This window comes from Plectrocnemia conspersa, unplaced genomic scaffold (genome assembly GCF_051122295.1).
Source record: "Plectrocnemia conspersa isolate PC_06_02 unplaced genomic scaffold, ASM5112229v1 ptg000010l, whole genome shotgun sequence".
Taxonomy (NCBI): Eukaryota; Metazoa; Arthropoda; class Insecta; order Trichoptera; family Polycentropodidae; genus Plectrocnemia; species Plectrocnemia conspersa.
The window spans coordinates 11,658,727-11,673,000 of NW_028277174.1; the positions used below are offsets into that span (position 1 = coordinate 11,658,727).

Sequence of the window (14,274 nt, forward strand, 5' to 3'; positions counted from 1 at the left end):
AAGCAAGATCAATGGTCCTCAGTCTATAGAATATTTGAGAGTCGCTCCACAGCATGTAGTTAAGGGGGATAGAATGAATTGTCAGGAGTTCCCTGGGGATCGGGACGCCCCCCTACAATAGTGAAACAACCTAATGATATTTTGCAAGCCACTCTATTTGTGACGTCCCGTATTGGATCGGAACACGGATTTAAAATGATGTTCTCGTTGCCTCTGAGTTTATTTTTACACCGTTTTATTTGACATATGAGGTTGTTGAGGTCTTGTATTTTTTATTTTTTTTTTAAACACCGGAGGAAGTCTTTGGTTTTTGTAAGGTGGCGTGAAGAAGAGGCTATTGCATTGCGAGAGGAAATGACTCGGCATTTAATATTTTATCAATGAACACTCGAAAGGCTCAGTAGATAATTATAAAAATCACTATCAATAATAAATAATTTGCAATTGTTGTTTAAAATACTTAAGACACTATCTGTATATTGCATATTTATGATATATAATAGAAACATTATTGAATGAATATATTTAGATCTAAATTTTGACTGCACCTCGCCGATCAGATACGGCGACACTCGAGTAACTCCTTTTTTTGCTTAATTTACTTACTTATCGACACTTTTTTCTACGAGACCGACCGTTCGCTTTTGTTGAATTACGGTTTTCAATACTTAAATTGGGTTGAGCTCTAAAATCCAACAAAAAAGCTTTTTATCGAATAGCTATCGAAAAGTGCAACGTTTGCGCGAAGTTGAAAAAATATTTTCACAGGGTGACCATGTTAGAGCAGAAGAACGCGACACAGGAAACTATGTCTGGCGCTGCTTGGACAATAGTAAATTATATATATTTGTATTTTACATCCGTGTAACACGTTGCCAATTGTTTGGCACTGCATATAAATAGTATGCAGGAAACGTGACGGCGAGGATACGAACCCGCACGGTCGCTATTGTGAAAAGCCAAGACAAAATGTTGCCAGTTTCCTGTAAAATCTTCCCACATTCCCGTTTGGCGTGTTATATGTTTTGCCAGTTGTCTTTATATGCTATTTATATGATAAATAAAAACCATCGGTGAAGAAGTTTAAAAAAAATCCTACTATTTTAGACCTTCATCTAATAGTTCATTAGAACAAGATTAGTTAATTGGAGTAGTGATATTATATAAGTCATTGCTTACTAATTAAAAGTTTATACATACAAGTTCTACATGCCCTAAAAATTTTTCTTTAGTTTGGTTGTTAAACTAGTTCTAATAATTTTTTAGATAATTGATTTTAATAAATTATGCTACACAATATTACATAACGAGCGTTCCCACTGCGACGGCGACGGCACGATTTTATTGCTTTTGACGTGGATTTTTGCCTTCTGAGAAGTGATAATTGTTTTTGCGCTCTCCTATTGACCAAAATTCAATTTTAATATACTTCAACCAATCCTTATTTATTATAAGTATATAGTTAAAAATCCACGTTAAAAGTAATAATCGTAGTAGGAACGATCGGTTCTACATTTTAGATCGTGTTCTATATACATATAGATCTATTGTAGATTCAAGAGTCTAGACTTTAGAAACTGCTAAACAAATAGTATATAAGTCATTTATTCTTTTTTTTAAATAATTTACATAAAATTTCACTGCATAAATTTTTTCCAAAATAAATTTTATTGCTAGTGCTAAAAAAATCCCTCTTCTAATACTGAAAATTTGATTTCAAATCTAATTATCTTATCTTTGTCGCAAAAATGTAAAATATTGTACACTCATTATCACATAACATTAATTATTTACTGGTTATTAAATGAAATAGAAAGATAAAATATAATTTTAGCCAAAATAAATTGTTTAAAATATTCAGTTTATATTTGGATTTATTAAAAAATATTTAGTGTCATTTTAATTAATCATTTATTTTAAAAGATATTTGCGAAAAAAGCGGTAAATAAAAATGATAGGGATTAAATAGCATTTTAATAGCTAATTAAAATTTAAGTATTCTGATTCACAATATTTTTGTGGCTAAATAGTGAATATTAAATGTACATTTTAGCCAAAATATCTGGTAAAATATTCAGATATTTGTAAAACAGAATAAGCACAAATCATAAATGAGTTATTAGATTATCTTTACATCTATGTTCACTAAAAATATGTGCTTTATGCAGTGCATAATACTTTCAATGGATATTTTTACGTGATGGATCATTAGCTAAGTGTTATATTTATATAGAATATTAATTATTTTATAACACACTCGAATCCCATTCTATAATTTCACATTATTATGCATCGTTATTTTAAAATATTCATAAAGCATCAATCGAGCCAGATCTTTGATGAAATTCATACATAATAAGTTATTAAAAAAATATAAATTAAAAATTACACCGCTGTAAATATTTTTTTATTATTGACGTTCGCGATCTAGCAAAAACGTTGTTCCGTCATAATAAAATATGGTATTGTTTCACTTTATCGTCTCGCTTTCTACACCTGGTAGTTACCTGTCAAGTAACTAGGAAAGTCCGCTTTATACTAAACCGCTCTACAACTGTCCTACACACAATTTCACCCATTTTCTTTTTCGTATTATAAATTAGAAGCTTAGTCTTAAATATTTCATATTAAAGCAAAATGATTGATTATTTCCTAGTACAGTATAAAAATTACGCAATCACTGCAACGTAATTAACAATTTCATAACGAACGAGTTCCTCACATGTTATATAAACATATTGGTTTTTATATAAAAAATAAACACGAGTGAAAAAAATTACTCATAAATTTATTCCTACAGTTAATTGAATTGAATAAATTTATTTACGTAAAAAGTGACAAGGCGTATTTTTCGTGCTAGTCTGCGAACATCAAACATTTGGGGGTCCCAGGACGTGAACTAAATTGGTGTCATTTGTAAAAGAAAAGCGATCTTTTCGATTTGAACAGAAGGGAAACTTAGAAGAGCATACACATGTGTACGTATACTACATTACATACGTGAATTATGATTACACATAAGATATATGTGTTTTACAATTTTTTTAAGATAAATCCAAAAAGCTGCGTACCGTGACGGCGCGTGCCCACCGTAATGTTAACTAACTACCTAACGGGATGTATGAACATAAAAGAAATTATATAGCAACAATCTACAGAGTGTTTAAAAAGTCTTTAAATAATATTAGGGCAATTTTAAAAGCATTCGTAATTTGGGTAAAAAATAATAATAAAGAACAAACACTTTTAGCTGTCATAGTAAGATAAAAACTCGGCACATTTTATGACACAAGATTTCATCTTATGAAACACATTAAACCATTATTAATCCTGATGAACTAAACTATAAATCATAAAATTTACATGTATGTGTATACTACATACATTTTATCTGAGAGAATTATATTTTTATGATCCACTGACGCAGATGTAGATATTAAAAATATATTCTTAAAATGTAATGTAAGAGAAATGGTTTTAATGTCATTCTATTTATATTGGATGATAGCCAAATATCATTGCTTTATTGACAGTTTTACCATATTTCAAAATAAAGGTTTGTATTTTTAAAGTTTCATGAACTTTATGTGCTATTTATATATATGTGTTAATTTAATGATGTTGAAGGCTTCATAAAAACTATAATCATTTTTATTAAATATATTTTTAATATGAAATTTCTGTTAAAATAACTAATTAGTTTTTATATAAAAGTTTAGTTTAGGTATAATGATTTAATAAAACAAATAAACTACTTAATCTATAACACATTATAGCTATGTATTTATTTTAGATTACAATTTTCCTAACCGTTTTATCTAATGAAATAGAGCAAATATTTATTGTTAAAATAAGAGATAAAAATAGGTTGTTAAAATATAAGAAATGTATTACTAAATGATATTGCTATTAATCATAATGCTATTTATATAAAATAAAAAAACCTCTTCTATCGACGCAGAGCGTCAATTAGATATTCTAAATATTTTACAATATATTTAGCGTTTTCTATGATTCAATATTAGATATTTTAGAAGCTAATTTAATATTATTCCTAGTATTGTTAAATAAAAAGTCGCTTTTTTAAGTGAGGATTTTTGATATGGAAAATTAAAATTTTCATCTCTTATAAAGAGCAAAAACCCTGTTTGTATATATAATAATAAAAAAATATTTTAAATATTAAGAAAATTCCCAAAAAAGAACTAACTATAAAATAAATAGTAAAAGCAATCAAGACACTGTTAGGAATCAATTTAAAATATACTTATACATATTTTTAAAATTAATATAAATGTTCAATTTATTTAATGAGGAACATTGTATTAGTTTAATATACCTTTTTATATTTTTCACAAGGAATTTTTTAGCTTTGAAATATATTCGAATATTTTTAGTTTTACTATTTGGAATCTCTAGTTTAAATAGAATTGTTAGTCTTGAATTATCATGTGATAAACTAACGGAAAAGACGAAAAATCTCTTTGTAAATGTTTTAACATATTCTTACATCAGTTATAATCTTAAAGCTGATCTAAATATTTTAAAAATAAGCGTGTAATGAATTTATAATATATGATTTTATAGATGGCTAGTTAATCTAATCACCATTTTAAATAATGGAAAAGACTTGAGAAGAACTCTGTAATGTGAATATTTTTATATATCACTATTGCTTCTTAAAATTAAATATTTTAAGACTGAACTAAATGCAATGTTTATATGTCCTTGAATAAAATAAATATAAGCATGTTCTATGTAGGAAATGATTTTAAAATCAGCTAGTTAACTATATTTTTGTCATTCATAGAAATGTACACACGTGACAAAAAAAAAGCCATTATACAATTTTATTCCTGTTTTAGTATCTAATTTCTGTATCAAAATAATTGCCATATTATACAAACCCAACGTTTAAAAATAAAGTTAATATTAACTACGCGTCACACATAAGCGAAAAATAAAATAAAACCGACTATAATAAATCAATAAAAAAATTATTTAATCGATATATATACATCACTATAATAGAAAAATTAATTTCTTCTTTCTTTGTAGCGACATTAATATTTTAATAATAACAGTTAAAATATTAAAATAGCTACATTCATTAACATAAATAGTAACAATATAGTAAAAATATTAAAATCGCTATTCTACATTACTAAAAAAAGACCAAAAACCTAAATTAATTTAATGGATGTTGGATTACTATATTATATAAATTAGAACTTGTAGATGTTATTTAATGAGCGTATTGACTGTATTTTCTATTTACATTTTAATTTACAACATTGCATACTATAACTCTTAATTCATCAGTGTAACATCTGTATCCCTCATTCCTCAGAAAGCTAAGATTTTATTTATACATACAATTAAACGGTTCAAACTAGTCGTCAGGCTTATTTTTTAGATCACATTATTTAAGCTAACTGTCTATACATTTTAAAGCAATGAGTTGTATCGTAAGGATATTCGATACAATTTAAAGCGTTTATATGTATGCAAGGCTGCCGAGAGCGAATATGAGTCCTGGGAAAACAATAATTCCGGGACTCATAACAAAAATGCCACTTAATATATTTTTTACCACCGTAATATAATTTCTTGAATAAATAATAATAGGTACGAAAAAAAATTAGCCACAGTTGCGACATATTTTCTGAAATAATATTTTATGCGAAATATTTCAGTTAAACATTAAAAATTATTAAAATTATTTTCCTTGCCAGAAAACGCTCGATTACCAAGCGTTTATATTAAGAATTTTATAGGAATATTACGAGTTAGAATCAAATAAAGCACATCTAAACCAAATTTTGATCAATAGGAGAGCGCAAAAATCAATTATCCCTTCTCAGAAGTCAAAAATTCACGTCAAAAGCAATAAAATCGTGCCGTCTCCGTCGCAGTGGAAACGCTCGTTACCGAGCGTTCCCACTGCGACGGCGCCGACACGATTTTATTGCTTTTGACGAGAATTTTTGCCTTCTGAGAAGTGATAATTGATTTTTGCGCTCTCCTATTGACCAAAATTTGGTTTAAAAATACTTTGATCAGCGCTCTTATATTAGATGATTATAGTAATATCGTTAAGGAAAGCTATCATATTTTAAAAATATAATGTAATATTGAAATGCACATAAACTATGAAGCAATATGTCTGTCTGTACTTATTCTTTCACTTATTTTGACCTGAGAGATGAGCTGGCTTAGTTTCGTATTTTGGACTTGATCTAATAAAATTTCTAAAATTATAATTAGTTTTAGCAGCAAATGGATGTTTCGCAACTGTTTAATTGAGTTTTATAGACATTTTAGAGCAGCATATTAGCGCCTATCAGTTAAATTATATTTTTGCTAGTAGAAATATATATCTACTAGTGAAAATGTATTTAGACTTTACTAGGGAAAATATAATTTTACCAAAAAATACACATTCACTGTAATATTTATACATCAGATGTACATAAATAATGATAAGTATGTATATGTATATATTACTATATATGGAAAAGTATCATGTAATTTTACTAGCACCTGCCAGATAATTTATATTTAAATGACATATTTAAAAAAATATTTTCTGAGCCTGTTTTTTTTAGATTTTCTTTTAGGAATAATCACATGAAACTGAATGTATTATTTACTTATTTTGCTGTATTAAATACAGTTGTCAAATTACCGATAATGCAATCTACAAAAATATTATATTTATATAATTCAGCTGGTGCTGTTGTCGATTTTTCGTTATTTCTTTGCTTCTTCCTTAGGTGTTCGATCTGATTTTTCAGATCGAATACCTAAATTTACTGCTACTAATTTACATTCATTGAATATTTCTAATATTTTATAAACATTCAAAAAGCAATAAAATCAGCAATAATTTGCGAACAAATCTTAACACAAATGGTGCCGCGAGTTTAAATTTTTAATTTTAACACAAGTGAGCACTTTTGAAGGCAATGTTCCTCTCTTTTTATTTATATAAAAGGGCTGAAGGATATGATTTTTTCTAGAGTCGGGCTGCGGGAATTTAACCCCCTTCCTGCCTTTCAATAGATTTGCATATATGTAACTATATTTATGAGAATTTAGTATTAATAATATAGTTCTGAATTTAGTAAGGACTATTCCGTTATCAAAGACTATTTTTAAAACGTTTAGGTTGTTCGAGTTATAAGTATCTTTAATAAAAATTCCTTTTAGATAAGAAGCAAGTTGAAGAAAAAAACTAACGAATCTAAACCAAAAAGATTACAGAATAGTACATTTATAACATACATATGAATCTTATATTAAAAAGTTTTTATAAAATTACTGAGTCTGAGTAACAAGAAAGAAAATAATTAATTTATTACTTTAATTAAGATTGACTAGTTCGCATTATGTTTTTATTGATATATATAATTCCTAATATAAATAATACATTTTTATGATAATTAAGTTTGCCATTTAAGAGCAATCTTCCTTACATTGCACGCATTTTGTAAACATCCTGTGTCAGTAAGCGCGAGCAGCAAAAGAAAATCACCGAAGCTTTGTTAATTATCATTACCGGTTCCGTATTAAAATTTAAATTAATTCACTTAGATTTATTTTTAATTATTATCTTAACGGCTATCTGTGGCTATCCGTCCGTCACAATCTCTCCTCGCCGCTCTCGGATATAGTACTTGCAAATTGCCTTAACAGTTATGTTTTGAAATCATTTAAATTTTCGAAACTTCAGACCTTGGTTCAGACGAGCGATAAAAAAAACTTACACAATCTGAACCGAAAACCCTGACCTGCCTCAACCGTGTCAACTCACCTGGATAGTATCTTGGAAACGCATCCGTGCGAAACCCTTAGCTGGCGGCTTATATCACAGGGTCGTACTCCGTTGTGGGCTAATTCGACTATCCGCTGCCGGACGACGTCGGGCAAAGGTCTTCCATTAACGAAAACTCCTCCTAGTTGATTCACGCCACCGTGACCTGAAAAAGACATTATCGATTAGTCTATCGTACGCCAAGAAGAAAACGTCCACTCCGAACGGAATCAAATTTGACCCAAAATCCGGAAATGTTTCTTTCTTTTAAAGCGTCCCGAAAGTAATGTGTGCCATTTCGCGTAATAAAAAAGACAATTTCTACGTTTTAAATAAGTAAGGAAGTGCCTATTTCCTCTTTGAAATTACATTTTAAGGCTTTCCCGCTAATGAAATCCGATTGTGAAAGTGGGGGAAGGCACGAGATAATATGACAATCTACCGAAATTTCCCCCTAGTTTGCCGGTTCTCGGTAATCGAGAAAAAGTACATAAAAACACAGGGACGTAATTTGTACACGAATAATAAAAATTACATTGTAAAAAATAAACTAATAAAAGTTCATCCTAAAATCAACATTTTAATAGCAATAACAAGAATTTTATTTAAGGAAAAATTCTGTATTATATAAAATATAAATTATTAGTGTCTGTGCAATTTAAAAAATCGTAATATAACAATATATGTAGCTCTTCAGAATAATTTACAAAACGAAGGAAAAAGCCGCAGCAAAAAATACGGTTTATCTGATCTCGTGTAATAAAGTAAAAAATACACAGATAGAAAGTTGATAATATGTATTAGATTGTAGCTGTTTATCTTGTTATTAAATTTAGCAAATTAATATTTAATCAAATATTAAGGTAATTTCTTGTTATCGCGGATTCTTTTTTTAAATATCACCTATGATGGTTTGTCACTTTTTGTCATAAGAATTCTTTTTCGATACGAGGAAAATTTAAAACATTTTTTTATCGTTTTAAGCAGAAAACAGAACTAACATAAACCAAAAATTATCACCTATAACAGGAAAGTGCTAATATGACTCACAGCATATTTCATGTAATCGACATTTAGTTTATTCCAAATAATGTTTTTTTATATTTATCGTAAATTTTATCTTTATAAAAAAATATATGTTTAACATTAAAATTTAATAAAACATATGACGAGGCAAAACATACATTTTGAACATCTTAGACAGCTAAAATCTAAGCAACTTAAACCTATAAGAATATTAAAAAAATGGTCCCTGATAACAGAAAAGTGTCTATAATAGTTTTAATAAAATAAAATGATTATTTATAATTATATAATAATAATAATTAGTAGTTAATATTATATTTTATTGATTATCTATTCATTTAACAAATGTATCTCACGTAAGTATATACAATATTTAAGGATATAAAATAACTTTCTTGTGTTGACAAGATTATTTCATCTCTATAATCAATAAGCATCACGATGGATCAGTGATATTGTCAGTGACTAATATCCAAAAGACTTGGCTTAGAATCCCATATGAACTTTTGTGTTTTTTAATTTCTATCGTGTCTGAAAGATCATATTTCGGTCGATCTTAACAGATTAGGTTTTCTTAAAATTTCCTAATCAGGATGATTAATTAAAATCAAATTAGATCAAACATAAAATACAATAATCCTTATCTTTGTTCTAATAAACGTGGTTTTGTAAGTAAAAAATAAATATATTTAAATATTATATAGTTAACAAATGGTAAGATATGAGCATATAATATTTTTTATCAGTTTCTATTTCTATAGTTCCTTGAAGGTCTGATTTGTACCCCTTTATTAATTGAATTGATGAAACCATTACAATGTAACTACTTGCTTTACACTGACATAAAATATATACCAGATAGAAAGTGTACATGATTGTTCAATTTTAGAAAGGGACTTGCATATTTTAATAAATTGGTGTACAGTAAATAAAATGGAACTTACTATCATTACCTTAATTAAAAATAAGAGTATAATTATTTATATGTATGAATTAAATCCAAAATTATATTAATTCAATATAATCTGTATAAAAATAGTTCTAAACTAAGAATTTACCCAAAAACCTAATAATGAACATATAAAATAGACATTGAAAGAAGTTATTTATAATATTGTATGAATGTTAAAAAATATTTTTAACATATTTTAAGTTGATGGTTTCTAAATCTTTAATAAAGCATATTATGTGGCAAAAAAACTAATCTAGTATTTTTGTACAAAGCACATACATTTCCTGTCCAACATAAAAACGACTCTGATTCGGCCCCGTAAAAATGGCTACCCTCAAAAAATATGGCGTCTTCGCTTTAATCGCCTCTGCGTAATTGTCTTTGGCGGCGCCATTGCTTTTAATATATTATTATATAAAAATAATATCTATACGCGAAAATACATTTACCGTTTTTTCCCCATAATACTCTACATTGTTTCTTTTCCATTTTCCCCTCTGTGTCGCCGCCTTTTCCTGCGTTAATTGTTTTGCGGAAAATGGCCCTCAGCAAAGCACTCAACAATATTTTTTTATGATAAAAGTCATTTATCATAAAGACAGAACCGCAGAAATATGATATTTAAAATAGGCAACATTAAAGTGAACATTTATTAAATTAAATATAATATAAGAAGTTAGATATCCCAATAGGAAATACAGTAGGTTCATTGTACTCGGTATTAGGGAGGCTTTACGCGCGGAAAGCGGATCGATCAAAGATTCCCTGGAGGCCACAACTGATTCCTTACCTGCCTCCTTCAGATCCACTGTATAGCTCTAAGTATAAAACATTTTCCACCCTAAGTTTAATGCGAATTTTTCTTTCTATAGCCAAAGCGAACGAAATAAACCGATAGAGAATCGAATATGAATTTATTGCCCGTGCAAGTAATAAACGTGTAAAGTAGACATCCGGAACACCGTGTCGGAAAAGTCTTATTCTGGACAATTGCTGCGGTAGACACGTGTATTATGTGTATATAAAATAAGGGAGGTCCACGTGAGGGTAGTTATTGTTGGCTTTTGTGGGCGTCTGTGATTTACGACGTCCGCAAAAACTGACCGCAAGATGGCGACAGAGAATATTGCAAATAAATATGTATATGTAAATGTGAGTCATCTATATATAAAACTTATATTAAATAAAAAACTATATAATGAATCACAAAATATTCATTAAATTATAATATTAAAGGCTTCAACTCAAGCTCTTTTTATCAGGGTGAAATATTAAAGCAATATAATCATTACAGGGGCTTCAAAAATAAAATACAATAAAATATGAGCACGGTTTAGCTATTGTGTTTACACTACAAAAATAATAAATAAATGACACTTTTAGTGGGTTTATGAAATTCAAGTAAAAAATTACATTTTGTATTTTATGTAATGAATTTTTGATATATTGACAAAACAATACATTATTAAATGACCTATAAATTAGCCTACATTTAGTACTTTGTCGTGTAAAAATTAGGGAAAATAAATTCCTCTTCAAAGTGGTAAGCTATGTACTTTTTTCAATTAAACATTGACAAAGTTTCTTTTAATAATTATATTTTAGACAGGTAGATTATGAAAAATGTATGTAGCTATATTCTAAAAAAATCTAAATTAGTTTTTTTAATTAAAATAGTTTAATACTATTTTTTTGTAGAAAAGCTGATCTCGATTTGAACGTTTTATCTGCAATGCACAAAATAACAGAGAAATACTTTAAAGGTGAAATAAAGTCAAAGAATACTTAATTATAATAATGACTCGACTCATGTTTTTATTTTATTACTAAGATTCAACAAATTAGCATTTATTTTCAGATTTTTTAGATTTAAGAATAGTTGGTATTTAATTAATTATTAAGAAATATGACGTGAATTGTTATTTTAACTTCATTGATCTATATTTCTATGTAATATGTAATATTAATATATATTCTCAAATAATCTTATAGATTATTGGTATTGCTTTAAATAATTGTTATTGTATGTATTATGAGATTCATATACCCGCGACTTCCGCATTTCCATTGCCTACAATAATTGCACAGTAATCATTATGCTTTGATTTATAAGCACCCTATATTTAACGGATCGCGGATATTTATCGAACATTACGAAACATCACAATAACCGAGTGAAATTGTTAAATTGTGTCGATAACGTGTTCCGCGTCGTCGGAAAATTCCTAGCGAACGAATCGCGTGCTGAAATGTCTTCCTGGAATTTTCCATACATCATACCGACGATTATTTTTATTTAACATACACATTTAATGTTTGCGCCCATACACAATACGTAGCGTGTGCGAGGGTCGCGCGGGACCACAATATAAGAGAAAATCTTTATCTGAGGGTAATAATGGCGAACGGAATGCGACTACTGCGACGTTACTTCCGCCGGAACTGGACAACATCGCAAGGACACTTTACTACCACAAAAGGCATTATCCTTTATAGACACCATACATTTCAACTCTTTTATTATTAGGTATGCATATACAGCATTTTTTACATAGCAATTATATAAATAATTATGAATTAGCCGACGTTTCTTATGTTACACGTTGTAAATATATAAATCTGACCCGTATCCGTTCGCCGTGAATTATGGCGCTGTGCTGAATCGGTAAAAAGTGGTTTAAAAAGAATTTCTCGACATGTAAATGTGTGTATGTATCCTTTTGTGTATGTGCGTGGTCCACGCAAACAAAGAGTTCTCAAGTGAGCCCTATTCGAGGTGGACGTGGCTACAACGAGATTTACAGCTTCCGGACTTTGAGGCCAAAACCGACCGAGGACAATGCTTTTCGCTGCTGAAAATATTATATCGATGTACAAGTGTATTACATATGTAGTTCTGCATATTTGTTTATGTTAAACGATAATTATATTTTTAATGAGAAATTAACTTAATTATTAACAATTACCAAATTAGCAGCAATCTGTACCTGTCTCGTTGTTCGAATTCGTGATGGGTGAGAAAATCTGATATGAATAATAAATATATTCATATATGCAATTAAAGCTCGTAATAGCATAATAGAAAAATGCACTATCTATGGTACTAAATTTTGGTAACGAAATTAATTTTAATCAAATTTTGATCGCTGTTATAAAAAACATTTCAAGTGTCGCAATAATTATTACTATACTAAAAAAATATAAGTGCATTACAAATATATTTCAAGGTTCATACAGATGTAATAGAAGATAAATATATTAATGAAACTTTGCTTACAGAATTCATTTCATAGGAAACTTAATTTTACTTCTTGATTTAAGGTATTTGTGGAGAAAATTATAAAATTAATGGTTAAATTTAATAAAAGTATGTTTAATATAATGCAAATATGCTAAAAACATGTGTGATTAAATAGAAAAAAACATGATTCCTTCAAATTATTGAAAAACATATTTATTCATAATTTATCATCCTATGATATTGATGAATTCGGTTAAAAAACCATTAAATGCAATGATAGATTAAATTATATAACTAATTTACATTACTACGTTGATATTTTATTTATACAGATAATAAGCTATTGCTTTTTGAAAGAAATTTTACTTAATATCTGATACTAATATCTGTATACTGTATAATGTTTTGCGAGTTATTTTAAAAGCAGTTGTGGTATGATTTTTCATGGTTGCTATACCTATTATAATGGTATTACAAACATTAAAAAAATGCATACAAAAAAAAAGGTTGAATATACCTTTTATAATATTTTAAATAGATGGAATATCAGCAGATGAAACTAACACTAGATTTTGCCTATAGAACTACAAAGTTTCTTATTAAAAAATACGCGTTCATAAAAAGGGCTTGAAGTAAACTTTTATAGTATTTATAAATTATGGATTACCACAATAATAAACTAAACTTAAAATATACCTACTAATACTGGCTCTAATTGATTTTATAGTAATTACAATTAACAGAATAATAGCATGCGAAACTAACACTGCAGATTCAGTCTTTATATTATCTATAAACTTTTGTATTTTAACATATTTCTTTTATTGCAATTTTTATATAAAAAACTTTATAATATTTTTATTATTATTGTAAAAATATTTATATTTAGAAACTCATTTCAGAAAAAATATAGAATATAATATAAAATATAAAAATATAGAAAATTAAAAAAATATATATATAAATTTTTGCATATAAAAATAAACTAGTTTTACAACTTTTTCGTCAATAATATTTTAGTATTTAAATAAAATACTGTGGTTTTTTGTGTTTTATCCCTTTTATATGCTATTATAAGAATTCCATCTGATTTTGAATCAATAAATTTAGAATATGCTTACAATTATAGTTCCTTATTATGGCTATTTCTCATTATTTATCTTCATTAATATAACATTTTATCTAACATTAAAAATGGATCTCTTTTCTAGATGATAAAAAAGCGATTTATGAATCAAT

General features: G+C 27.8%; 1 protein-coding gene across 4 annotated transcripts in view; it reads right to left on the reverse strand.

Moving 5' to 3' along the window:
• LOC148230625 (uncharacterized) overlaps positions 1–14,274 on the reverse strand; it is a 116,279-nt gene that overhangs the window by 35,805 nt on the left and 66,200 nt on the right. For all 4 annotated transcript variants that reach the window (XM_088194322.1, XM_088194320.1, XM_088194319.1 and 1 more), the window contains exon 4: positions 7,817–7,982. In XM_088194322.1, the coding sequence (XP_088050448.1) occupies positions 7,817–7,982 (166 nt within the window). The remainder of the gene's footprint in view (positions 1–7,816; positions 7,983–14,274) is intronic.